The following is a 27,674-nucleotide window of genomic DNA, read 5'->3' as shown; positions in this document are numbered from 1 at the left end:
TTTGGTGGCATCCAGTGGTAATGTTCTCTTATTTGCAACAATGCGAGTAATTTTTCTCTTGATTCTTTATTAGAAACATAAAAAGCAAGCCAGTATACTTTTTAAACAAAGAACATTAAAACACATTAAGGTCAGATTCTTCCCGTCCTCTAATACACAGTCTTTTTTTTTTTTTTTTTTTTCAGGTAAAGCACAAAGACCCTGATGTGACTCACAGTGTGATAATGAACAACACAGAGTTTAAAGCCACCTTCTTCCTATGAGAAGGAAAAACACTTCATGTGGGCATCACTTCCAAAGACAACTCAACAAATAATAGTACTCGACATTCGTCATATTTATTTTACTAAATACCATGGTTCAAAAGAACACAAACCAGAAGACATACTTAAACTAGTCTACATGGGTGGGGTTAACCACACCCAGTCTCCACATTCTCTCTATGTATATGGAGCTAGTACCACTTCAGAGTGACTGATTACTCGTGTACGCTGCCTTTTCTGTTAAAATGAATAAATTTCTCTGAACATAAAAAAATTTCTCTGAACCAACAAAGACATGAAATATTACAAGATACAGGCACTTTATGTTCCCAGTTTTAGAAATAAGCCAAGTGAAAAATATTTAATAAAAGTAACTGGGCCAGAGTTTTCTACTTTAGTTCTAGACACTTAAACTCAATTGAAAATAAACAAGTTTTAGCTGGGATTAATGCAATGGTCATATTTGTAAAAAAGAAAAAAAAAATCCAATTACAACTGGAGAAAATGGCCATTTGAATTCAACTTAAACATATGCCAATAATGTGCATTAAAGTTTATATGCCTAGTCAGCCAGCCGAGTACCATCTGAAAGCTTTGTTAAGTATGGTTAGGGAGAAAAGCAAAAGGTGCTTTTATTCCACAGTATCTGATTAAACAAAAAGTAATTTACAAAACAAAGTACCAAACGATACTTTAAAATAAATACTTCATCACTTTGATGAATATATACAGTGTCCAGTGGAGTTTAACTATCTAAAAGGGGCATATCACTATCCAGGGGCGCAGGAGCGAGTTCACATAAGTAGAACAGTGTGGCTTCACTGGCTTCTGCTTCAGTCAGTGGTTCCAGGCGGACAAGCTTACTTTGGGTTGGTTCTTGGTCTAGGTTGCTATCCAGGAGCTCATCAACTTCTATAGGCTTATCTACAGAGGGTACAACTTCTGACGATGCTGTTGTAGTCCCCTGTTCAACAGCAGATGCAGGGTTCCCATCAAGGAATGCGAGAAGTGGAAAGGCAGTGTACTGGATAAGCTGTTTATCTATAAAGATCAGACAAATATGTTTACAACTCAAATAAGAAATCATATATTTTATGTCACTACGTTTTAAAACATGTAAGTAAGGAAAGCTAGCCTTTCATTTCAACAATTGAACTGATTCTTCTTTTAATGTTAAATTAAGGGGAAATGTTTCAAACAGTAAGATCCATTACTTTACCATGTAAGTTTTATTTAAGTACTAGAAGCTTGAGACACCATCCAGAGCCTGCTCAGCTCCCTCACTTGTTTATATGGCTCATAGCACTGGGGCTGAGCCCAAGGCGATCTGTGCATGCTATGCCAGAGCCCAGTCCATCCAGCTACTGAGTATGACATTTTCCCCACTGTTTGCATTAAATTCTATACTGAAATTCTTAAAAGAAAAACCTAAAGAAAATAAGATTACTTCCATTCCTACCTGGCTTGGATTTAGATTTTCTTCCCTCTTCTGAAACTTGTTGAACAACACTGTTCTTGGTAGCTTCTAATCCCTTATTCTCAGACTTAAAAAGAAAAAAGTAAAATTACTATTATACATTCCTTAAAAGTATCAAATAATTAAAAATTGATAAAATAACTTCAACACATCTGAACATCTGAAATATATTAGAAAGGGAAACATCAGAAAAGATGAACCAGAAGAGAAATCTCACTGGAATCAGCCAGACTGGCTAAGAAACCTGTCCTCCAGGGCCAGAAAAAAGTCCCCAAAAGGAAAGAGTGTTTCAGTAAGAGAAGAGCGCTGCTGCCAGGGAGATGGGAGGGAATCAGACGGTGCCTTCACACGCTAGTGAAGATGTAATTAACCCCATCTCAATAGGTGATGAGAAATGCATCCCACACTGCTCTTCTCATGAAGAGAGGAAGCCTGCAGAGAAGAACGCGTCCAAGTCACCAGGGATGACATGGGGACACCTCTCAACTGCCCCTGTTCTTGGAAGCCTCAATTGTGATGCTTTCTGTAACTCTTTAGATCATCTCCTTCATTTCAGTCAATTCTTCAGCCACAGTCTTCTTGCCTTCTGGTTACCATGTGGAATGAAATCTACAGTGCTGCTGACAGGGCAGTGAGCTAGACAGTGCCGAACTCTGAGGTGCGGACAAGGCTTAACTGTTTCAGACAACCCTGTACATCAGGTACCACCAACTACTGCGTCCCCACACACTGCTATAGTATGGATGAAATACTGAACATCTGTGCAACTCCTACAGTCCTTTGATAGCTGTCATAAAGCACTAAATCAAGATTCTAGAAAGATAATGACCCAAGATGAAAAGTAAATCACTCCAAATTAAGGAAAAAGAATTCATCATTTAGAAGTTATAATGCATAAATGTTAATACATTTCTATAAATCTTAAAATAGGGATTTCCCAAGAACGCCACTGTTGATGTTCTAAACTTGAGAGCCAAGATTATGAGTGCATTTTCCCATGTATATTCTTATTCAATACTAGTGGCCGCTTAGTTACACTATAATGTACCTAGACTAAGAAAATAGTGATACACGTTATATATGCTTGTCATGAACGAGATAAAAATACCAATCATTTTCAAATCTCAGAACAGTAATAAAGCATCACCCTTAAATATATTTTTATAAGATCAAAAAGCAATATTTAATTATTTGTGTTACTGGTATTTTTGAAAATTCTAAAGTTATTGGTTTCTAGAATAGAGCATAATCAAAGAATAATGAGTCAGTTTTAGTAAAAAACAGCAAAGCACGTTCACTAAATTAAAGCATGTGACTTAATACTCAACACGACAAAATCTTACACTGTAAACATAGGTGAAATTCAGCTGCCTGTTTACCAAAAGTCTATCACATTCTTCTATGTATGAAATACTGAATATCTGTGTAAATCCTATAGTCACACATTCTTCTATGCATTATCCATATCTGCTTAATCTACAATTACAGCATTCACTATTGGGATATACAGCTTATAAAACCAAAAATACTTCTGTCTGGCCACTTATATGTGTATGCCCATAACCCAACAATGCCCGATGAACTTCCGACTCTACACTCTCATACAGTTCCGAGGCAGGCAAGGCGAACTTTCACCTCCTAACACATGGCAACAGGAAATCCCAACTCATCAACTGTATGATCCCTCACATTTACTTGAGAGGCCTTATTTTTAGATTACAAAGGACAAGCATATAACTGACTTCACTAATCCAGAAACTGGCCTTAATTTATTTTGTAACTAATAAAAAATAAGGATTAAACAATTTGATATTAGATACTGGATTAATCAGTCAGGACAATTAAGCTATACAAAAGTAACAAGAATTTTATAAGCAACTGCCATAAAGACTGTCCTTAAGAATCTCCTGTCAAGGGGTTGGGGATTTAGCTCAGTGGTAGAGCACTTGCCTAGCAAACGCAAGGCCCTGGGTTCGGTCCCCAGCTCCGGGGGGGAAAAAAAAAAAAAAAAAAAAGAATCTCCTGTCAACTTGCTAAGTCCAACTGGATCCTATTTGTTGAAAAAATTCTTACAGTTTAAAAGAAGGGAATATATATATATTTACTAGCTAGGGGATATGCATATATATATATATATATATATATATATAGTAAAATTGACCCTTGCTTTACTCACTCATGTTAAGCTAATGAAGTAAAGGAACTTACAGAGGTCAGAGGGGCCAGTTATTTTCAACTTAAATCGAGAAATTGTTTGTGAAAAGAAAAATACACAATGTAGAAATTATATTTTAATTTTTTTATTTCAAAGAAATATCTGAAGGAGCCAAGGCTAGGTGATTTCCCAACACTAAGAGGCTGGTTCCATACTGAGAATGAATCCCACATGTGCCAGGACGACTGGGCAGAGACTAACCCCATAACCACCTGCTACTGTGCACCTAGAACTGCACGGTCTCTCAATGACACACAGCACGGAAGGAAGGCTGGGATGTTCTGTAATTGAGAGCGGCACTGCTTTCCAGGATATGTTTCATAGGACTCTTTCTTATTTGTATAGCTATGGGTCCTGAGCAACATGGATTAAAACTTACTTTTGTATTATTGATGTAATCTGTGGGATTCATCTGCACAGAACTAGTGAAAAGCTGAAAGACCAAACAAGAAAGATGATAAGTTTAAAAAATATTTAAAAAGATTTGTGTGTTAAAAATTTTTATACAATCATGGTGAGTGAAGAGATGTCACTCCTGCATGAGGAAGTTTCCACAGATTCAGTCGATTTTGGAAAAGCAAGAAAGCAGAAAGAAAAACAAACAGAGGCAGAGCAAGCTGGCCCATGCGCTAGATAGAATTTTACAGTGGGGTAAATAGTTCCCCATAATTCTTATCTGTTCATCAGTCTCCATTCAATTTAATATCTTTTATTTCTTTCTAAAGTTTATTCTTGGTCATACCTAGCACCGAAGGCTGAGTCTCATGTCTCGACACTAAGCATTTTCTGAACACCTACTTATTGGTGAGGTGACAAATTCATCAAATCTACTGACAGTGGGACCTAGCATTCATATCAAGTGGGGCCTCTGACAATATGGCATACCTACTTTATTTCCTACATAGTAAGGGAAGTTAGTAAGTGGTAAGACAATGCCAATGAGCTACACTCACGGTCCAGCCAATTTATAAATACAACTTTCAAGTCATAAGCTTCAAAATTCTAGCAAAACCCTTCCATAGGGTGAGGCTTGTAAGAAACCTCTGGCACTATACAGTTATTTCTGCTCTCTAGGAGCTTACAATCTAAAAGACGATACGGACATTAAATAGCTAAGTTATACTCACTTACAGTCCACTTTTACAATTATAGAGCTTAAAAGCACAAATGAGTTTGGAGACCAAGAGGAACAGAAAGCAAGGACATAGGCAGACACAGGATGAACAGAAGGGCCGTAATGAAGCTAGGTACTACATGTCACCAGTCTGAGAGAACATCAGGAATTTGGAAGATATACGAGTACATAGGAGTACCAAGAAGGTAGAGCATGTTCTAGGGATGGTTCAGACCAATCCAAATAACAGAAGTTCTAACTTAAACAGTTATATACAACAGTTAAACAAAAACAAAAACAAAAGTGAGCAAAGTCATGGGTGGTCCAAGCCCCATCCGATCAGGCTTAGTTCAGACTCTGAGAACAGTCTGAGCTCTGAGTCAGACAGTAGATTTGCACTGGATGAGAATGAACAAAGCAAGAAACAACGAAATGCACGTTACTTCCTTCTGCTTCCAGTCTCGTCAGACAGGGACTCCTTTCTTTAAAGACCACAGTTGTTATAGAAGTATACCTTGGCTCTCTTTCCACTTCCCTCTCTGTTCTTATAACCTACTGTCTGCTGAAGAGGAATGGAGCTCAAATTGTTGGTGGTAGATGACTACTATCTGTATGCCGATTCAGCCCGTTACTACTTCAGAGAACCCTGATGCAATTCTGCACCTAAAGACAGGGTGATACCTGAGTGAGGCCAGTAGTGCAAGCAAGTTTCCTTTTCTCTCTCTCTCCCTCCCCCTCCCCCTGCTCAGCATCCTATTTAGACTTGGGAACATCTCTTACGCACTCCCAGAAGTACATGGGGCCAATATACACACAACCAACTCACATAAGGAACTGATGCAGCTTAAGTTCTAAGGCCCAACAGCCTCCTGTGACTCCGCCCTGACAGAGAACTGATCACGACAAAGGGAAGGCAGAACTCTCAATACGCTTGGCTTAAATCTTGAGCATCTTCATCATTTCAGAGAAGAAGGGAAGCCAGAGCTAGATTTTAAAACTTATAACACTTTAGTCTAATTCATGGGTAATAGAAGTCTTAGAGAGAAGTGAAAACACAAAATTAGGATGGTTTGTCAATGTTATTTTGGAAAATAGCACCCACTGATGAAACAAGCAAGAAGTGAATCTGGTGTACACATGAGCTCCGCTCCCTGCAGTGGCCAGTGGCTACCATGAACAGAGAGGGAAATGAAACGCAGAGAGCACCAAGGACATTCTATGACAACTGCGGTCTTTAAAGAAAGGAGTCCATGTCTAAAGAGACCAGAAGCAGAAGGTAAACTGCTATTAACGGTTACATAGTTTCAGGAATAAAAAACATTTGGGCATTGAATTTAAATAATCTAAGGGCTTACAGATAAAGTAGGATATCCCAAATGTGCAGAGTAGAATTTGAGATAGAGAGGAAGAAAGACAGACAGACAGACAGACACACACCCCAAGGATGGAAACTTGAATTGGGTAGGAGACTTTGTCAGGACTGGCGCATAGCAAATTATTCTTAGCAACTATGGAGATTTGAATAGCAATTTAGTAAATGTTCAAAGTGAAACTGAAATGACCCAAAGACCACATAGCTTTGTTGATAGTCAGAATTATTATTTTTCAACATCCACATGCAGAGTGGAGAATGGGGCTCACGGACTCAAGGACTGTTAAGGTATTGCTTTCAAGCTGGAATGGGATAGCCACGTGGAAGGACACTTAACTACTGTAGTAACAAGGACAGCATGGGAAGGAATTCTTTACAGACAATGAAATACAAGCCTGTGTGGTACTGATAATTTGGGAAGGATGTTCAAGCTCTGTGATGGACTTATTTCATGAGAAGAGATGTTAAGTGATTGATTAACCAGAAATAAGACAGAAGAGGAAGAAGGGGCTAATTCCTTCTGGCATCATTAAGAGTTTCTCCAAATGACCATCCTACAGGACCACACTACAGGACCACCCTATAGGACTACCCTACAGGACCACACTACAGGACCACACTACAGGACCATCCTACAGGACCACACTACAGGACCATCCTACAGGACCATCCTACAGGACCACCCTACAGGACCACCCTACAGGACCATCCTACAGGACCACACTACAGGACCATCCTACAGGACCACCCTACAGGACCACACTACAGGACCACACTACAGGACCATCCTACAGGACCATCCTACAGGACCACCCTACAGGACCATCCTACAGGACCACACTACAGGACCACACTACAGGACCATCCTACAGGACCACACTACAGGACCATCCTACAGGACCATCCTACAGGACCATCCTATAGGACCACACTACAGGACCACCCTGTAGGAGCCTTTGATAGGAAAGGAGACCCCCTGTGAGTGAGGCACTTCTCAGAGTAAAGAACAGATATTGGGAAGAGCAAGAACAGGAGTCATGTGAGCAGGACAAAGCCAGGTGAATCTAGAAAGCTCTAGAGACCAAGAGAAAAATGCCACAGACAAAAAGCAAAATGGCAGATCCAGGTGCTCAGGGCCTGAAACCAAAGGGAAAGATCATCAGCATAGACAATACTGGAGTTCAGTTCACACAGCTGGGGACAAAGACTGAGACAGGGAATCAGATTCGACATTAAAAATATACCAAATAAAATGATATGTATTTACTAGAAAAACATTAATTCCCTAAATATTAGGAAGTGTCTTTATGCTATTCCCACTTCTATTACTGATTTCCAAAGGTCTTTATTACATTTGTCCTAGAGAAAATTATACAGACAGTAACACAACAGCAAGTCCACACTAAACCAGTGTTTAGTAGCAGTAATGTTGAAAAAGTGGCATGTTGTTATCGGAGCAATGGCTCCTCAGAGGCAGGCAGTGACCCCACATCAGTGTCTACGCTTCCTAGTAAAATCATGAGGAAAGTAAAATACAGGAAATGTAGAATACAAAGAGTGTTGACTTAAAATGACACGTCTAAGTACACAAATTTACAGTACAGTAAAGAGTATCCAAATACCTACATCAACCAGAAGGTCTGGGTCTATGCTAAACTGTCTTCCTGAGAGCATAGCTTGGAAGTCCTCTAAACTGCAATCAATACTGTCAAGGTAATCCAACAGCTCAACCCTAAAGAAAAAGAAGTAACACATTTCATATTCATTAGGTATTCTCCTTCTTACATTTAAAACCACTTTTGGTAACCTAGCTAGTGCTACAAAATAATCTTGGTGAGTCTTAACAGTTCTTAAGACATCCCATTTAAGATTTGGAATTTCTGAAAATTGACAAACTCATAACATTTACACAAATTTATTCCTTTCAGAAAATAGGTGCTACAATAACAGTGTGTTTTACCTTTTTCTATGTGACCTCCCTACTCTTAATACTCCTAATAATCAAATTATTTCTATAGTATAAATTACTGCATTTTAATTCAATGTGTCCCTTTATAGAAACTATACAAGTATATACACCTGGTAGTTAAAATCAAGAACATTTTACAGTTAAAACAAGAATTTCATTTTAAAAATCTAAAGAAGTGCTCACTAAAGTTCCAAGACAATTAAATCCTAAATGTTCACTAGAGGGTTCAACCTTTGATCAACAGAAAGAGACACAGGATCCACATCTAAACCGAACTTTAAGCTACTACTGTTAACTTTAATTAACAGAAATTTTACTTTAGTTTTATTACTGAACTGAATATAATAAAGTAATTTAAAGCATCTGGATGACCACTCACTTTCCTAAAAGGTTAATGTTGTCATTCAGAATGGAATCCATCATGGTCACAGGGTCTTCTGAGGTCAGGTTGGAGGAGCCATTTAGCTGGACAGCACTAGACATGAGAGGGCTGCTGCTGCTGGCACTCCCCACTCTGGCTGGCTCACTCTGCTCTCCACTCTGAATGACAGGAGCGTACTCATCCTCATTGTCATCTTCAACAATGACAATGTCAGGATACTGGCTACAGCCATATCAGCAACATGAGAAGAAAAAGAAACAAAACCATTGCAGCTTCAGACAAGGTAAAGTGATTTTCATTCTCTGAGGATCTCCAGATCTATTCAAAGGTTTTCTTTCCTGGAGTAAGTAGCTTTAGCACAAATTTAGACAATTCATACGACAGAAAGCCACAGAGAACATAAGACAGAAAACCACATAAGACAGAAAGCCACAGAGAACCAAGAAAAAAGGTTTAACCCCAAGTAATTCAGCAGTTTTCTCTCTTTCTTTTTGGTAGGTTTACCTGGTTCCAAATATGTGAAACAGATTAGCACTTCAAACCAAACATGAGAAAAGAATTCATTTTAAAGAACAAAAACAAAACAACAAACAAAGAAACAAAACCAGGGCGTTTCTATTCATTCATAAGAAAAATGGCCAATATTTTCCCAAATTTTATCTCATGATTCCTTACCTGGAGGGATCAACTACAACATCCTCATTTGTTTCTGGAATAACTGGAATATTTTCTTCATCCACATTATCCTCAGTAACATCATAAATAATTATGTCATCTGAAATCCGTTCTCTTGACTTTAAACCTTCAGTTCTGCTGTGTGGAACCTAAATCATCAGAAGAAAACAAAAACACATGGGCTATAATGAAAGATATTAGTAAAAAAAATTGACTCATCCTATTTACTAAATATTGAGCATTCAACAGTAAACAGAACAGCTTTGTCCTCCATCCCCCAGGGACTCACATTCTAATGATTTATATTATTTTTCAGAGCTATTAAGTATATATACCCATATTCTACTTAACAGTCACTTTACTGTAAGAGACCCTGAAGATGAATGACATGCCCAAAGTGTGTTTTTCTGTAGAGATGTTCAAATCCTAAAGTATTTTCTTTTTATAGATAAACAATGCACAAGCTCCAGGCCTTCAGAAGTTTCCATCCTAATCACAGTCACTGCAGTGACTGCTCTAGCTGAGCCTGCTGTGTCTAAAGAGGTCTTATTTTTACTCATTAAAGACCTTCACTGAGAAATACAGCACTTCAACAATCCCACAGAGGTCACTGGCTATTTTACCAACAGTGGTTTGTTTTCATGTTACAATGTACATACACCGGTCTGACGGTGCAGGCCTGCAACTCCAATTAATCAAGAGGCTGACACAGGAAAATGTTGAGTTCAATGCCCGCCTGGGCTACAGAGTGAGTTCAACAGCAGCCCAGACAGCCTGACGCAATCCCACCCCAAAAGGAAACAAGGCAGCTGGGCAAAGACTTCAGTGTACAGGGCTTGCTTAGCAAGCTTTGGACCCCAGGACTGACACCCAGGAACACCAATGAATAATAAAATATATGGGTACATTCACATCAGTTACATTAAGAAGTTCTCTAAAGTAAGCAAGTCATTATATAATGCAAAAAAAATTTAAGTTTCAACAATAGATGAGACAGTTAAGAGAAGTAAAATGTTTTAAATATAAAATTCTAGTTAAACAAAAAGTCTAAAATATATGAACACTTAAAAAAATATATAAATTTCAGATAAACTAAAACAAACCTTTATCTACTTATATAAGCTTTTAGTCCAACACTCACGCTCCACAGGTTTACAATATATACTTGGTTTAGAAAGGAAATGGAGTGAACAATAAGATATGATGAAGTCAGTACTGTCCCACGGGGTAAAATAAACAAATAAAACTTCAACAGTAAGTCTGACATAATATTTGAAAATTGTAACAGTTTACAATAACGACAGTAACTTAGTAGGACAGCATTTGCCTTGTTCAAAAATTCAGCTATGATCTCTAGCACATCAAAAAAGAAAAAAAAAAGATTTATCACTGAGAGAATAGTATCACAAAAAAGGCTTCAACTAGTTTGATGGTAGACTAATCTGCAATTAACTATTAAAACTAATTATGTAGTCTACAGCAAAAACAAAAGCATGCAAAAAAATTTGAAATTGCTAGGAAAAAACATTTTAGTTGGTACATAATAATCATAGAAGATTGAAAAAAAAGTAGGAAATTCTATAATCACATTACACTATGATGACATCGTCACACTCTTCAACTTATACAGCATCACAAAAACTACATTTCTCAATTCCAAAAGTAAAAACAGGCCAACCACACGGTTGAGGCACCGCTCCCTGGTAAGCTCCATGCAGTGCACACCACACAGTACTGAAATATCATCTCTATCAAGTGTAGACATAAGCAAAGTAACAGTAATACTTCTGAACTCAGCACATAAAGCAGCTGTGGAAACGACAAATATGAAAGCTTGAATACAAGCAGCTGTATCTGCAATGGTGTTTCTTAAAATACTCTAAAGCAAATAAAGAAAGCATCACGATGTAACAGAGCTGGGGAATGAGCACTTACATTATTATTCACTAAACGTCTTTGACTGCATGAAACACTGCCACAATAAAATTTAGTTTGAGACAATAAATATAAAATATATTAAAATTTACTTTATGATGGTGATTATCGGTTGGTTCTTTGACTATGTGCTGAAATAGATTCTTCTTTGGGGCTCCATTTGTGTTTAGAAGTAGAGGCCTGTAAATAGTAAATAATAATTGTAATATTTATTTAATTCCACCCACAAAATTAAAGAACAAAAGGTTTCTAATATTTTACTCATAACACGTCATGCAAATGAAACTTTCAATAAGGATGCAATAGAAATTCTTTAGAACAGAACTTTTCAACTCCACACAAAGTAGACTTAGTTTTTAAAAAAGTAGTATCACAGAATAAAAGGCAATAAATTTAAAGCCACCAACTTTTATTTATAAACTGTCAAAATCTTGGCTTATCTTTTCTCCTTCCATCTATGCCTTTTGTCAATTATTCTTCTAGTTTAGATGTGATGATGGCATCAATTGTTAATATTTTATATGCATTACAACCTATCATTAAGGTTTTACTAAATTTATTAAGGTCTACTAAATTTAAAATAAACCAAATAGTATCTGATTCGCTCCCTCCCTCACAGCATTATCTTTAAAGAGTTCTCCTCACTGGGGCCTCCTAATGCTACTTTAAACTGTTAACAAGGAAAAAAATCATAAGACCTGCAAATCCACTCCTGCAAGTGACCTCCTGGCCTACCCTACTTCATAAAAACATAAGCAGGAAGCTGAGCACCTTGGTGCCTGTCGGCACCCCAGTACTCAGGCGGCATACTAGGAAGATGGGGGTTTGAGGCCACTTCCGGGTACCTAGGTAAGACCCTATCGGAAGGTAGGAAGGTGGGAGGAGGGACAATAGATCATCACAAGGATGATGAGAGGATAAACAGGCTGTATATATCCAAAATACATCACCCTATTACGATGATACACGACAAATGGAAAATTCACTCATACTTATGTAATGGGCCTTGTTGAATTAGGGGTCTGTGAGATGAAAATCTGAGCCCTTTTAGCTGTATGACTAAACTACCTCGTGTACAAAAATCATTAAGATATTATATATAATTACTTTAAATTATTAAAGATATTATATATAATTACTTTCAGACTGCATGCACACAAAACACAAAAATTTGAACTCTGACATAAATTTCATCATAGGTAATTCATAGGTTTGCAAATATTCCAAATCTGAAAAAAAATCTCAACTATTTCTACTATCCTAAGTATTGTGGGAAGGGGTCCACACCTTGTTAAGATGACTCTTAAAATGCTAACATAATTTAACAAGGTAAAGATGTTCTTTGGTACTAGGCATAAATTCAGCAAACAGGTATTCATGTTTCAACACTAAAGTCTCTCAGCCAAAAGTCAAAAGACTTACCTTTTACGTTTTAAACTCACAAGTTGATTATTCTGAACCAATGTAACAATAAACTGGACAATCTGAGAGGAAAATGTAAAATAAAATTCTTTCATCAAAGACCGTGCAAATTATATTAAACACACTAGTTATTGGCCAGCTCTCTGCCCTTACTCAGTGTGCTTAATAAACGCTCCTAAAGCACACGCGGAAAAGGCTGAGTCATTATCTTTCCCACAACCTAACATGAGATTCACCTTTGCCGGAAGACAGCACTGTGAGGCAAAATAGACAAACTGGTGTTTGACAAACATTTTCTAATAAAGGTAATATAATTAGAAGCAAAATTACTAATTGAGAGCAATCGTAAAATTCAGGTTTGAAAAGTCTTTTCATACTGGTCAGTTTTATCATCCACAGAAGCTTACCCAATCTACAGACATAGTAAATTTTAAGTATCTGCTTAATTTGGAGGAAAATCTATTTTATTTTATGGACTTGTTTCTTGATGTAAGACACACGGCTAGCTGTACTGACCCAGCATCATCTTGGACATTTAATCCTCAACCTCACTCCAGAGCTGCTCCACCTGAATTCTGATGCTGCTCAACAATGTATGTGTTAACTAGCTGTACAGGAGCCTTCTAGGTAAAATTTATAAGAGTCACTGTGGCTTACAGTATGACTTGAAACGCTATTGTCAGCTTCCTACCATAGATGCCAAGTAAAACTGAAGCCTGTCAGTAATACCGACCATAGTGTTCTGGTGTCTGAAAAAGGCCACAACAGTTGGAGAACTGTTCAGACTTGGTAGGGTTTTATATCTTTATGACATTTAATTACATGATTAAAATAGACTATATCAACTAAGTCTATTATATTATACATCATATTCATACTTTAAAGTTGAACAAGAAAAGTGCTGGTCAAAAACTGAAGTCCTGTTTTAACTTCAATCCTGTTTTAACTTGTTTTTGGAAAAAGAAAGTGCATATTAAGTAGTTAACATTTAACCAAAATGCTGTCTTGTGAAAAATAGTAAGAGTCTTTTCATCAAGTACAAAATTAAGAACACCTGTTATTTTAATTCTCCTTAACAACTAAGACCATGCATTAGAATTGCATACTGAAGTTTTAAAAAACAACGTATACTTGAATAAACACTGAGAATTGAAATCAATTATACTTAACCTTAATGTTATTTTATAACACTAGTATATGATTTTGATCATAGGCCACATGTGACAACTGTTCTTCATCTCTGCCCTAAGGCTGGTTCACTACACCCAAACCCTGTCAGTCATCAACTTATTTTTAGCTCAAGTGCCTTTGCAGGCAAGAACAAGATTCATCACTCCCCACCCTCCCCTCAAAAGAACCTGTTTCTATGAGCCTAGTTTACTCATAAGCAAAAAATAGATCCCTTTATTGCTCTCATGTTTCTTTTCTTAATAACAAATGGATGTTGGAATGTAAAGATTAAATGACAAGGACACAATGCCATGGGCAAATTCTAAGTCCTCCTTTGATTTAGTTCAGAATGTTGAATTTATATGTTTACTTTTGAACTACTTATATACCAAGCCCAATTATAACATACACTGAAAAAAAGCACTGCTGAACTCCTAGTCTGGCCAAATGACTTAAAAATTACCTATACCTATCAGAGTAAAAAGCAACAAGAAAAAGTCCGCAGAAGACAAACACAAACACAGACACAGACACACACACAAGCAAAGGCAGGGTACAGGACAGGCTGGCCCCACTTACCTTTCGAATAACTTGCTGCTGCTGTGCATGCTTCGCTCTTAACTCTGACACCTCCTTCCAAAGGGATTCATTCTCACTGTGTTAAAATTTATTTAAAAACCAAAACAAAAAAGGTTGGGTCAGAAGATCAAGCTAAGAGATTTTTATCAAGAAAGCCAGAGAACTTGAACTCAGAGACAGGAGGAGGCAGGCAGAGGTAGGAGAGCCACAGGTTCAAGACAAGCTTTGGCTACACAGTGAGACCTTGTTTAAAGAAACCAATACTGGAAAACTATATTCTTTCTCCTATGCTATAACTATTTCTTAACTGTGTGATCCACTAGTCACAACAACACGGGGAGGGGGGTAAGATACATATTTCCATGTACATAGTAGTCAGCAATTTACTAACTGGGCTTCTTACTATTTTCTTTTCTTTTCTTTTTTTTTTTTTTTTTTTTTTTTTTTTGAGCTGGGGACGGAACCCAGGGCCTTGCACTTGCTAGGCAAACGCTCTACCACTGAGCTAAATCCCCAACCCCCTATTTTCTTAAACATATACAAAGTTTCACCAGGATAGCAAGCGTCCTCAGGCTTTGTTAACTGCTTCAGGAAACAAAGGAAAGTGCCCCTGAGCAGCATCCCATGTTTCCAGGCACTGTTCCTGTATGACGTTCCACACGATCCCTAAACTTCCATAAGCACAGCCAAGAAGAGAATCTTGTTCTTCATTGCATAGAGGAAGACACTGATATATGGAAAAGAGAAAGGACTTTGCCCTATTATCACTGAGATAAATCTACAAATATTAGACACAAAAGTCTGTTACACCTTACAGCTATCTGAAGGTCTGTCTCAAACCCTCTAAGGAAGTAAAGGAACTCGTTTTTAAGGAAAGGAAATTCAGTAACTTATCCAATAGGCATGCTTCCTTTCACTTCTTTCTTACCTTGTAAAACTGAAACTGCAATATGTAAATATTAGCAGAGGTAACATAGAAGAATAATCCAACTATCAAATACGTATATGAATTCTTATTTATCTCATAAAAGTTATCTTCTTCAACCTGTCCTATTATAAAAAAGCATGGCAGGTTCACATACAGAGATGTCAGAAAAGGAAACTGCTTTAAGTACTTTCTAAAAAAATCACTGTTTTCAAAAATCAAACTTGAAAATGCTGCTAGTTGTCTACGGAAATAGAAGATGGTTACCACTATCTATTACCACTATTAAAGGGTGATTAGATGATCGGATGCGTGAATGAGGTTAAAGGACATAGCTGGCAGACAATAGAGCACGTAACTCAGCCAGTTAGATAAAATAAGCAGAATGGGAAAGTGCTACGCTTTCTAAACGAGGAATCAAAGTCCAAAGTCACTCATCATGAATACTTTTGAGTTAAAAACTAACAGCAAAAATGTAAGACAGAACACGTAAAGTAAGTATTCTCAGGCTCTTGTTATTAAGGGAAAACCCCAGATATGTAGGAATAAAACACGCCTAATCTATCTATATACATTATTAGTATGGCATTAAGAAAAGTGACTAAGTAATGCAGAGAAAGCAAGATAAAACATTCTATGAAGAGAAGGGGTTTGTACAGCCCTCTCCTGCATCTGTGCAGCATCAAGTAAGGCAATTCTCTTGTGTGCACTTTTTTATTCTTCTTTCCCATGCCCTACTTTTTCCTAAGCTACAGAGCAACATACATTTTAACAAATTCATGTACGAAGACCGTATAAAAACTAATCTATGTATAACTTATTACACTATCTTAAAGGTCATAAATAGGACCAATTTCATGGCTAGATTTATATACTCTTCTTAGAACATAATTAAAACATATTATTAGGACAAAGTCCATAGCTACAGACTAAAGTAAAGCAAACTAACAGTTATAAGCAAAACAAACAAACAAGCAAACAAACAAAACATTGATCTTGGCTACTGAAGACTACTTAAAACACCAGACAATCTCCAAATCCCAACACAGATATCCCAACCTCCATAATATTAGCATTATATTTGGAAATAATATTTTTACCTTTTTAATTCTGAAAGCCTGGACTCAATAGTTTCTTGTTTTATTTGAACCTTCTGGGCACTACTAATAATTTTTGTTAAATCTTCCTGACGAATTTTATTTTCCTCTGGTTTTGAAGACGAAACCTTCCAAAAAACAAATTTAGAAAATTAAATATATACTAAGCCCCTGTGATTTTAAACCAAAACTTCCTGTTATAAGTCTCACTAGCCTATTAAAGAAGTGAGATGTGAGTATAAATTTCTAGATATTCTAAAACAAGAATACACTTCATAGTTCAATATAAGAGGAAGCAAGGAGTGATCATTTTATTTTTCCCTACCTTACTTAGGAGTAAGTCATCTCATTATAATGGGATGAGCAGGAATATGAGGGTCTTTTTTATTCCCTCTGCCAAGTTCCTTATCATTTTCAAGCCTCTTTATCATCACATCCCATATTTAACTCAAGTATACAGTAATATAGTTGCACAGTAGGGAGCTTTCTTCCACAGCTCTTCATCTTTGGTTAGTATTTTGTAGTACTTAGGACTCAAGTGGAGGATTTCTGCATGTTAGATGAGACTTACACTATTTTTAGCCATTGAGCTAGCATTCCTTTGCCCCCCTTTCATACCACCTCCCACATGTTGGTGATGGGAATTGAAGCCAGGATTTTCAGGGTGCTAGTCAAGTGTCCTACTAATGGACTATATTCCTGTTCTTTTATCCACCTTTTATGGATTTAGTAAAGACATTCATTTCGCAGAAGATACTTGGTCTTGATTTTTCCCCTCAGGCAACTCAGGAGTAAGCTCCCCCATTAAGATACATAGCCACCCTCTGGCTCAACACGGTAAATACTTCCTTTCCTTTGTTAAAGTGAAGATTGTACTACTCTCAGCACCACTGAGCTTAAAAAACAGGACAATTCACCAGAGCTTCGTTGGTCTGGTTTGTCTCAATAAGGACTAGTGCTGCTTTACTTCTGTACGCTCCTTTTCATTATTTATTATTTGTTGTTATTGGGGGTTACTGAGAAAGAGTCTCACTCCATAGTCCAAGCTGGGCTGGAGCTCACTATTTAGTCCAAGCTGGACTCAAACTTGCAGCAATCCTCCTGCCTCTGCCAAGTTCTGGAATTACAGGTGTGCACCATACGCTCAGCCTTTTCTGTATACTCTTAATTTCACTTCAGTAGCTTACAAAGTAGCACATCACATCTATAACCTAGCTAGTTCATGTCAGCAGCAGCAGCTCACCTTCCTTTTAATGTTCTCCAACAAGTCATCCTGGCCTTGTTTGAAATGAGGATGCTGAAATTCAACAGGGCCATCTCTTTCCTGTTTGACAATTCCAGATTCGATATGTACTACTTTACGGAAGCCATCTGACAAAGATTCAAATTTACATGACTAACATTAGACAAGTCAAAATTAATGAGGTTTATACAGAAATACACAGTTATTTTAATGAGAAGAACTGGCTTATCGGTGGCTATTAGCAGCTCTCCAAGCAAAGCTCTGGTCATACTCACACATATTTAGCTGTCTCACAAAGCTTGCCATGTTATTGTGTTTGAAGTACTTGGGGAGAATTTCCTTTGCAAATCTTTGCTCATCCAAGACCAGAAAACTTTGTCCATTCTAAAAATCAAACAAAGCCCAGAAATGTCAATTAGTTAAGGTCCTCTGACAAAAATCTAAATCAGCTCTTATTAAGTGTCCCCAGATACCTTCAGACGAACAATCTTTCTGATAATGGAAAAGCAAAACAAACAAAAAACTCTACAATTACAAGTCAAATTACAAGAATATTTTTGGTGTAGCTTCAACCCAAAAGCTTCATCATATTCTATGATGAATTATTAGAAGAATTTCTATTAGGAAAGCAAAAGGCCTAATATATTAGCTAGTACTATTAAGTTATTTTAAAGCTAAAGTAAACAGACAAAAATAAATTGGTAAATCACTATTTTACCACTATCCATAACATATGTAACTACATTTTAGTATTTGACAACTGAAAAACTATAAAAGAATTCAGAAAGTTTTCTGGTTACCAGATTAATTCAATACAGTGTGGTACAGGGACCTGAATTTAGACTTAGGCGGGCACTTACCTACTGATATTTATCTCTTTTTAACTTCTAAAATAAGATTTCCTGAATTATATATAAGTATTTTGCCTATATGTGTGTATGTATATCACCTATATATCCTGCTGTCCACAGAGGTGAGAAGAATGTTTCAGATCACCTAGATCTGGAGTTACATATGAACTCAGCATGTGAATGCTAGGAATCAAAGTGCTCTTAACCCACTAAGTCATTTCTACAGCCCTTAGTTTTTGTGACAGTTTCAATAGTTGCCTAGGCTGGCTTAGAACTCACCACCCTGAAGTCAGCCCAGCCTGACCTCAACTTGGTGATATTCAAGATTCAGCCTACTTGGAGCTGCAACAGGAAATACCACCACCACCAGGCTGGTTTCTAGATTAGCATTAAAAGTCATTAAGAATTTTTCATCCAAAAACATTAAAACAATTAGAGACCTAGAACAAAACTACAGTAATCAAAACACCATGAAACTGGAGGAAGACAGAGCAACAGAAACAATCATTAAAACAAAAACAAACAAAACAGCCTGGTAATAAAGTCTGTCAAAGTTTCATGGCAACTCGATGGGAAAATAACAAGTCTTTTTGGCAAATGGTATTGAAAAACAAGATATACATACGTAAAGTAACACAGCTGAATGCTTACCTGACATCATTTACAAAATTTAACTCAAAATAAATAAAAAACCTACACTCATTAGTATTAAAGACCTAAATCTTATGACAAAAAAATTCATCACACTGCATTTGGAAATGATCTCTTGAATATAGCACTGAAATACAGGCAACATAAGCAAAATCAGAAATATGGGACCATATCAAGTTTAAAAAGTATTGTAGGTAAACAAAAGCAAGAATGGGAAGAGCAGGCCCAGGATGGGAAAGAGGACTGTAAACCATGTATGTGACAGACACGTGTAATACAAATCCAGTGGATAAACACCAGCTACGATCCAGAAAACAAAACCGCTCATGAGTATTGGGCCAGGACTCTAAGCAGCACTTTTCCAAAGATTCATAATTGCCAATAAGCACATGAAAGATGCTCCATATTCACCAGTCGTAGGAAACTGAGGCTGACACAGTAAAATATTACTCTCCAGCAAGTCAGAATGGCTTTTATCAAAAAACATTCAAAGGTGTGAAGGAATGTGAACCACTGTGAATTGCTAGCAGAATAGAACATAGTACAAAGGTTGCTAAAAACACACAAAAATTAAGTAATTACTAAATCAGTCAGTAATTCCTATTCTGTTTACATATTACAAAACAGAAAAAGAACCTGAAGAGATAAGGGCACCACATGATCCTGTAATGTAAGTCACGAGGACAAAAAGTAAAAGCAACTTAAGTGCCTACCATTTGATCAATGGATAAACAAAATGTGGTATACACATGCAATGAAATATTCAGATCCATTTGACATGGTTTACAAAATGGATGAGCGGTAATGACATTATGCTACGTGAAATAAGCCAGTCCAAGAGCAATATATACAGTATGATTCCACTTACATAGAGAATTTTTAAAAGCCAATTTCTTAGGTAAGTAGCATGGGACTGTGGGTAGCTCAGGATGAGGTGACGACTACTGCTAACAGGAAGGCACTTGGTAGCTGTTTGAATGAAAATGGCTCAGACTTCAGTGATGGGTCCCCAGTTGGTGGAACTGTTTGGGAAGGATTAGAATATGTGGCCTTGTTAGAGGGTTTATCACTAGAGACTAGCTTTGAGGTTTCAAAAATCTACACCACTTCCACTTAGCTCTCCCTGCCTCTGGAACGTAGATTAGATATAAACTCCTAGCTACTGCTCCAATGCCATACCTGTCTGCCTGCCATGATTCCCATCCTGAGGGTCATGGACTCAATGGATTCTGGTCGTGGTCCATGCCCTGGTTATGGTGTCACATCACAGCAACAGAAGTTAAGACACAATTTCAGTTTGAGAAGATAAACCGTAGTGTAATTGAAGTATACTTAAAAATAGCTAAAATTATTATATTGATATCATTTATAAAATGTGTTATTTTATAAAACAAAACAAAAATAAGCAAAACCCCCCACAAAGGTGGCAGTATAAATCATACAGAAAACGATTATTTAATAAAAATGCTGGACAACTAAATAAATAAAAAAGCGAGATGGATCGATCAAACCACCCACAAAAGTTTATTTCACAGACTTAAGACAGAGAAAAGCAAAAGCATAATTATCTCTATAAAACATGAAAAGACAATTTGAAATTACAAAATGTGCCAATAATAAATTATCAAAAACACAGGCCCTTTAATTAAGTATTAAAAAGATGTAAAGGAAGCAAATTTAGCACTGTAAAGCCACTCATTCTCCTTTACCTAACCAATGCAGTAAACTGTCTCACAACATATATAGGTGTATACTTACTATAAGGAATTGCTATAAATAACAGCAATATTGATTTTAAAAGTCTACAATATAAATTTTCCACAGAACAGGAGGCTATGTAGCTAATAGCAGAAGAGAACTTCAGAATTCACTGATTACTACACAGAAATAGAAATTAAAGCAAAGCTTTTTGAGGTAGTATTTTCTATTTAGTTCACTGGTAACCTCTAAGAATGGTAATATTCTCTTTAAAGAGGTAAAGTAACTGCACAACTATCAAGAAAAATAAAGCTGACTTGATGTCTTTGGAAAGCAATGTATACAATCTTTAGTTAAATTATCAACATCTTATTTTACTGTAACTCATAAATTGTTTATACACACTAGAAATTTGAGACATTTGATGGCAGCATGTGAACTAACTTCTATGGTCTCACTGTTGGGATTACTCATTTTCCTTCCTGTCTAATTGGCTTTTCCTTACCTATTTAAATATCAAATCATTAAGTTCCTTTTTATAGAGAGTGGCTCTGATGCTTTGACTGTGAATCTACATATGCTGAAGTCCTGTTCCCCAACTGGTTCTTGATCAATCAATAAAGATTCCAGTGGCCAATGGCTGGGCAGAAGAGGCAGGACTTCCAGGTTCCTGAAGGCAAGCTAGGAGACCCAGGAGGAGGATAATTCACCATGCTTCAGAGTGAGAGTGACCAGCAATCTTAGGAGTAGTGGCCATTGGCTGCTTCCCCAAGGTGCGAGATTAGAAACACAACTAAGCTGAGGGCTTAGCAGGATGTTGAGCAGGGAGTAAAGAAAAAGGCACACTAGTCATGGGAGGCTTAGATGAGCCCAGCCACTGAGCCACACAGCAGGTTAACATGAGCAATGGCTGTGTGTCTTTTATCTGAGGAGCTGAGCTAGCCCCTGGATGAGTGCCTTCAACCCACAGAGAATTCAAACAGTGCAGACAAAACTACACCCTACACCTTTTGTCTCTGTCTTCCCAAGTAGTTTCTTCCAACCCCATGACTTTATCCTCAAGGCTTTACAGGACCCCCAATGCCAAAGTTGCACCTAACGACCTATTCACTGCTTCCATTCGGCTGTCAGAAGTACAGAAGCCATATTCAGACATATTTCTGTTCCTAGTAGTGCATATTTCCACTCCTTATCATACTAGGTATACACATATGACTAAAAGTGATTAACAAAATGTAAGCAAAATAAAACAATTCTCAAGTATGGGTTGGTATACCTTCTCCAAAATGTTTGGGATGAGAAGAGCTTCAAACATTTGTAAAACCTCTTCAGCTGAACAGCCATATTCCAAAAATACCTAATTAGTTAGTTCAGATTCCAGAGAAGGTATGCTTGTTTCACACTACAGTGATCTCTTTTTAAATTCAAATATAAAACATGACCATACAGAATCTGTAACTAAAATGCCTGCTAATCTCCTACTATCTCAGGGCAGGCCAAATCTGAGTACTCCTTCCTTTCTGCCTTTCTTTCTGGAGGTGGGAAAGTGAAAGACGGTACTGAGAATGGAATCCAATCTAGAGCTTGCCAGGCAAGCTCCTTTACTACTAAGCTATACCCTCCCCCATGAGCCATTACTGCTATTCAGTCTCTAGTGAACCCCACCAATCTCTGAAGCTTTGCGTTTACAACAGGTATCCAATCAAAGAACTTCTCTCGACACTACTGCAACTAGACTAGAAAACTGTGATTGTCTCTAACTGGTTCTCTTATCTCCGGTCTCCTTATGATACAGAAAGAACCTACTATCTCTTTTTGCACACCACAACCTCACCTTTTTCCTAAAGACAGGGCAACCACAGATCTGTCTGCTTGCCCAGTAAGGCACAGTGGTAAGTCTTATTCAATATTGCTGCCTCACCCATCCGTTCTAACCACTCTGGTCTCTACTTAATGTTTAGACTTGCTTTTCCTAAACTAGCCACAGTTCCTACTCAGCTTATGTGCCACGGTGCCAACTTCTTGCTGTAGACTCTCATTCATACTGTCTGATCTGCAAACAACAGAATCTCTCACATACCCTTTTTGGTCACAATCTAACCCTTGAGTCAGTAGGGGATACTAGTAAAACTCAGAAACAATGGATTCTTCTTGGTTCCAGTGTGTCTGGGAAAGTCTCCTGCAATGCAATAGGCTCACATCGGTTAGAAGCTAAAACAGCATCTTTCCTGTCACCCCACTCCCTTGGGAGGTTTCAAAGCCATGTTTCTAAGAAGGCACCTCCTCATTGTTTTCTGTGATGCTCTAAGATACTGGAGAATGGTAGACGTTTCTCAAAGTCAAATCAGTATTACAGACTTGCTAATCCCAAAAGTCCATGATCCTACTCCTATCCAAAATCAGCTAGGGCAGTATGAAAACACATATGGTCATAATGCTAAGGGTAGGGCTCAAAGGCAACACGGCTGCTTAGCAGCCCTAGCATTCCCAGCACCACAAAAATAACAGTACAAACAAATGGGCATGGGTACGTGCCAATTAAACTGTACTCATCAGGCAGAGTGTGGGCTGTTTTCTGTTTTTTTGTTTTTTATTGTGACAGGGGAGCCTCAATTGAGAAAAATGCCCTTGAATGACCTCTAGACAAGCTTGTTCGGCTTTTCCTTGGTTGACCTTTGAAACGGAAGGACATAGCTTACTGAGGACAATGCCTTTCCTGGGTAGACAGACAGCCCTGACTGTTGTGAAGAGAGCATAATCAGGAAGCCACAAGGAGCAGGCCGGTAAGCAGCCCTTTCTGTAAGGCTTCAGGCTCAATTCCTACCTCCGGGCGCCTGCCTAAGTTCCTGTGCCTCTATGTCTCACTATGGCCCAGCACCTGGGATACATACGCCAAACAAATCCTCTTCCTAAGTTGACTTTGAGCATCACAGCAATAGAAACCAACTAAGGAAACAAGCCTGCAAGCTAGGCTATAAACCCTGCTGTTTTTCCAGTTACAACAGCATTGAATAAGCAATTTTTTTTTTTGGTCACTCAGTAACACATGAACATACTTTCCCCAAAGGTTTGCATCGGAGCCCTGTGAAAGGGGTTCTTATCTCTCAACAGTGGCTGCTCTATCTGGACTTTTACTCTTTTGAGCTTGCTATTTCCATTTTGCTTAATGTAGTAGGTCATTCTATTAAACTTCTACTGCTGAAAATATGAGTTCTATGATGTGGCTGTATCTTCACTGGGAATACTGTGTTTACCCTGCTTTATTTTCTTCTTTTTTCTGTACTTATTACTACCCAAGATTTCATTACTTTCTTTCAGAGAGCTTCACTTAGAAAATGCTAACAAAAATAAAAGCTCTTCTTTGTCAATAAGAATTTCTATCTAACTTTCATAAACCCTTTTCTGTATCAAGTTTTTCAATTTGTTTCCATGTTAAACACGTGTTCTGTTTGGGACAGTGTTACATTAAAACATCCTCAGGGGGTCTAAAAGTATTATCTCTGTCCTAGATTCCGTTTACCAAAGCAAAGAACAAAAAAAAACCAAAAAACCCACCACCACCAACCAAAAACCCCAGCTATGTAATACTCTGAAGCTGCAGAAAATGTTAAAAACAAACACTGTATAAGAAACTTTGTTGGGGAAGATGGAAATACATTAAAAAAAAAAAAAGATAGTCTGGATCTAAGACCTACTATTCTGATTTGATAATTCATTCAGTATAATTGTCATAGCTCAGACTATCACAGTTTGTATTTAAGGATAATGAGAAAGTCCTTTTTTCAATTTTGTCACATAACAAATTTCTAGGAAAAGTGAATTTATGCAGACCTGTAGGACTATTAAGTCAAGCTTTTCAGAATACAGGTGAGGTTTCTCTCCTTGGTTTAGACTCAAGCTAAAGGAGTGTATGATTTTTTACCACCGTAGAGGATAGGGGTTTCGTAAAAGTTTGATTAGTCCCTAGAGCTTCTGCTTTTAAAAGGCCTTAAAGTGATAGCCACTGAGTCAGTGTAAATGCTAAAATTCACCTCTATAATTCAACACAAATTTAAAGGAAGCTAGGCACACAAACAGAAACTTTTAGAAGATCACAGTAGGGCTGGAGAGAAAGTTCAGGAGTTTAGAGAGAGTCACTGCTCAGAGAGAACCCCAGATTGGTTCCTACCACTCATAACAGCTCAAAGTCCAAGAATTGGAAGTCTGGATCCCTCTTCTGCCCTCATTCAAATATGCATATGCACACAATAGACAAGGACACGATTAAAAATAAAATCTTTTAAAAAAGAGCCAAAAAATGGGGGAGGGGGACACATTTTGGTTTTCTATCAACATCAACTTAAAATTGTACCTTTCAGTACTGGCATTCCAAATACTATTCCATCTGGTATCTCATTACAATATGACTTTGTCATCTACAAATGGTTTCGACCACATTCATAGCTATCTTAGGACACCTGTTACTCCATTCCAATCAAACCCATTTACATTTTCTAACAGTTTTAGTGACTCAAACATTAAGACACCAATTATGTCTCTAGAATCAATACCCCATTGAGTTTACTCTTTGACTCTCTTATTGGTGTACTGGATATGGGCAGATGAAAATATAAACTGAGACTTAATACGATAAGTAAAAGTAATTAAGTAGATTTTTCGTCTGCAATTAATAAGATTTCACACTTATGCACTAGTTTAAATTCTCCAGAGTCTGTACTGATCAAAAACAAAGTTATTAAAATGTTTTGGCTAATTTGAAGTTATCAGGCCGCTTATACAAATCTGTTTAATTAGAAACAATTACCAGTACATTCGTGTGGAACTTTTAGACAGTACAAATAAACAGCCTTTTGCAAGCTCAATAAGTTCAATAAACTCAGCTTGGTTGGGACAGAATATACTTCAGTCCGGTTTCTAATGTTAAAAGAGAGCTGAGAAGCAGTCCGGACTGATCGTGCCTTGTCAACCTTTAATCCTTCTGACTGACGAAAAGCATGAGCAGTCTGTTTATTTTAAGTTCATGCTGGTAGCTGCCTTTCTTATTTTCACTTCTTTGTACCAATGTATCAAATTAGTCAGTCAACTGCTTAGTCTACACAACCAGCAGGGGGTGGGGCACCCGTGTGACAATACTCAGGGAAATTAAACCCTAGAAAGAAATTTTTAAAAATTGGCACGAATACTCAGCAAAATTCAGCGAGATAATTGTCCAAATGTCAGGTATATTCTATTGCTGTTACCTATGAAAAGCACGCAAGGCTGAAAACTAGTTTTAACAACAGAAAGAACACAAAAGAAACGCGGGAAGATAACATTTATTTGACACATAGCCAGGTATTTCCCACTTACTCATCTCAAAAACCGTGAACATGAAAATACCCCGAATAAGTGATCAACTCCAGTAAGAGGAGCCGATCCCCTTCATGAAGTGATTGGAACAATCCAAGAATTGCGCGTCTAGTAAAGCAAAGGCACAAGTGATGTAAATAATCACTCTGCAAAGAATCTTTGTGTGGAACTGGGCGGGGGAGGGGAGGGTCCTTGGGTCACCTAGGCAACACATCCATCTAACCCACAACTTAGACCACGCAAGATACCGGACTTGATTAAGATCATCTTTATTTATAAAGAGAATCTGGATCTAACTGATCAAGGCAACCACCTACCACTCTGCCAGCAACTATTCTTTGAAATTTAACGACTCGTTTTTAACTCCCTGCCGCTAAGTTACTAAGCATAATCTACAGGCACTTTTACTACTAAATTTTTTTAAAAAAGATTAAGCAAATGACCCAGCCTCCAAACAATAACTGGGAAATTTCTATGTTAAAACTACATAAATGAACTACATAAATGAACTACATGAATAAAACTAGAAAGCTCACGGGAAGAGCAGTCTGAGTCCGCACATTTTCCCTTTACCATCATAAAAGATCCCAGACCAGGGGACAAGTAATCACCGCGGAGGTGATTTCTTTAGATAAGCCCGGTGCTCGCCCCCTAGCCAGCTCGCCAGTCTAGGGTTCCGCAACCTCCGTGCCCCGCGGCGAGCAGACGGCCGAGGATGAGTGTGCAGAACGCGCGGCTGGGGCCGGTTCCGAGCTCCCGGGGCCGGCGGGACCGTTACCAGGGCGCCCCTCCCCCACGGCGCGCGGCCCGAGGCGAACGGAGCCTGCCGGGCCCGGCTCGCCGCGCACACAAAGCCGGGGGTCCACGCGTGGTGGGGAGGCCGCGCGCCGCCGCAGGCCGCGGGAGCGGCTGAGCCCAGCCCAGCCCAACCCAGTCCAGTCGAGTCGAGCCGAGTCGAGCCGAGCCGAGCCGGTTCGACAAGGGAGACCCGAGGCCACCGCGTCCCCGAACGTACCTGACTCCAGGTGATGAACTCGTTAGTGTGGGTTTCCTCTACAAGCGTCCACAGCTTGCTGAGGAAAGCCGGCACGTTGGAACTCTGCTTCATTGTTAGCCGGGCGCAGGGATTCCGAATTCTACTCCCGAACGCGGAGGTAGCGGCGGCGAAGGCGTTAGCAGCAGCGGCGGCGACAGCAGCAGCTGCTCCCGGGAACGCACACCACGCAGGCGCGGCGGGTCCCGGGCTCCGCCCCCTCGGCGCCGCGGGGCGCGCGGTGAAGGCGGGGA

At 38.3% G+C, this 27,674-nt stretch overlaps 1 protein-coding gene across 4 annotated transcripts; it reads right to left on the bottom strand.

Annotated features, from left to right (window-relative positions):
* Nucleotides 1-50: 50 nt before the first annotated feature.
* On the bottom strand, nt 51-27,672 carry Hsf2 (heat shock transcription factor 2). 4 transcript variants are annotated; one of them, XM_017601769.3, is made up of 14 exons: nt 27,403-27,542; nt 20,209-20,362; nt 18,114-18,222; nt 17,839-17,966; nt 16,599-16,723; nt 14,574-14,649; nt 12,825-12,886; nt 11,495-11,582; nt 9,468-9,616; nt 8,790-9,014; nt 8,068-8,173; nt 4,335-4,388; nt 1,723-1,807; nt 51-1,304 (listed from the first exon to the last, which is right to left on the bottom strand). In XM_017601769.3, the coding sequence occupies exons 3-14, from the start codon at nt 18,142-18,144 to the stop codon at nt 1,009-1,011; spliced, it is 1,425 nt and encodes a 474-aa protein (XP_017457258.1). In that variant the 5' UTR covers nt 18,145-18,222; nt 20,209-20,362; nt 27,403-27,542; the 3' UTR covers nt 51-1,008. The 4 variants fall into 4 exon arrangements, with proteins under 4 accessions (XP_017457258.1, XP_006256567.1, XP_006256568.1 ...); XM_006256505.5 differs by lacking the exon at nt 20,209-20,362 and having other exon boundaries at nt 27,403-27,536; XM_006256506.5 differs by lacking the exons at nt 20,209-20,362; nt 27,403-27,542 and adding an exon at nt 26,924-27,066.
* Nucleotides 27,673-27,674: the final 2 nt, after the last annotated feature.

The sequence above is a fragment of the Rattus norvegicus genome, chromosome 20 (assembly GCF_036323735.1).
Source record: "Rattus norvegicus strain BN/NHsdMcwi chromosome 20, GRCr8, whole genome shotgun sequence".
Lineage (NCBI taxonomy): Eukaryota > Metazoa > Chordata > Mammalia > Rodentia > Muridae > Rattus > Rattus norvegicus.
The sequence above is the reverse complement of the archived record's forward strand: the minus strand, read 5'-3'. Positions and strand labels throughout refer to the sequence as shown.

What these genes read in the sequence shown, in the direction of transcription:
- Hsf2 (XM_006256505.5), bottom strand. Translation starts at nt 27,495, where the DNA reads ATGAAGCAGAGTTCCAACGTGCCGGCTTTCCTCAGCAAGCTGTGGACG. An exon ending in GTTGTAGTTGATCCCTCCAG is followed by an intron (nt 9,015 to 9,467) that starts GTAAGGAATCAT and finishes ATATGGCTGTAG; the next exon opens with CCAGTATCCTGACATTGTCA. An exon ending in AAAATCTAAATCCAAGCCAG is followed by an intron (nt 1,305 to 1,722) that starts GTAGGAATGGAA and finishes TGATCTTTATAG; the next exon opens with ATAAACAGCTTATCCAGTAC.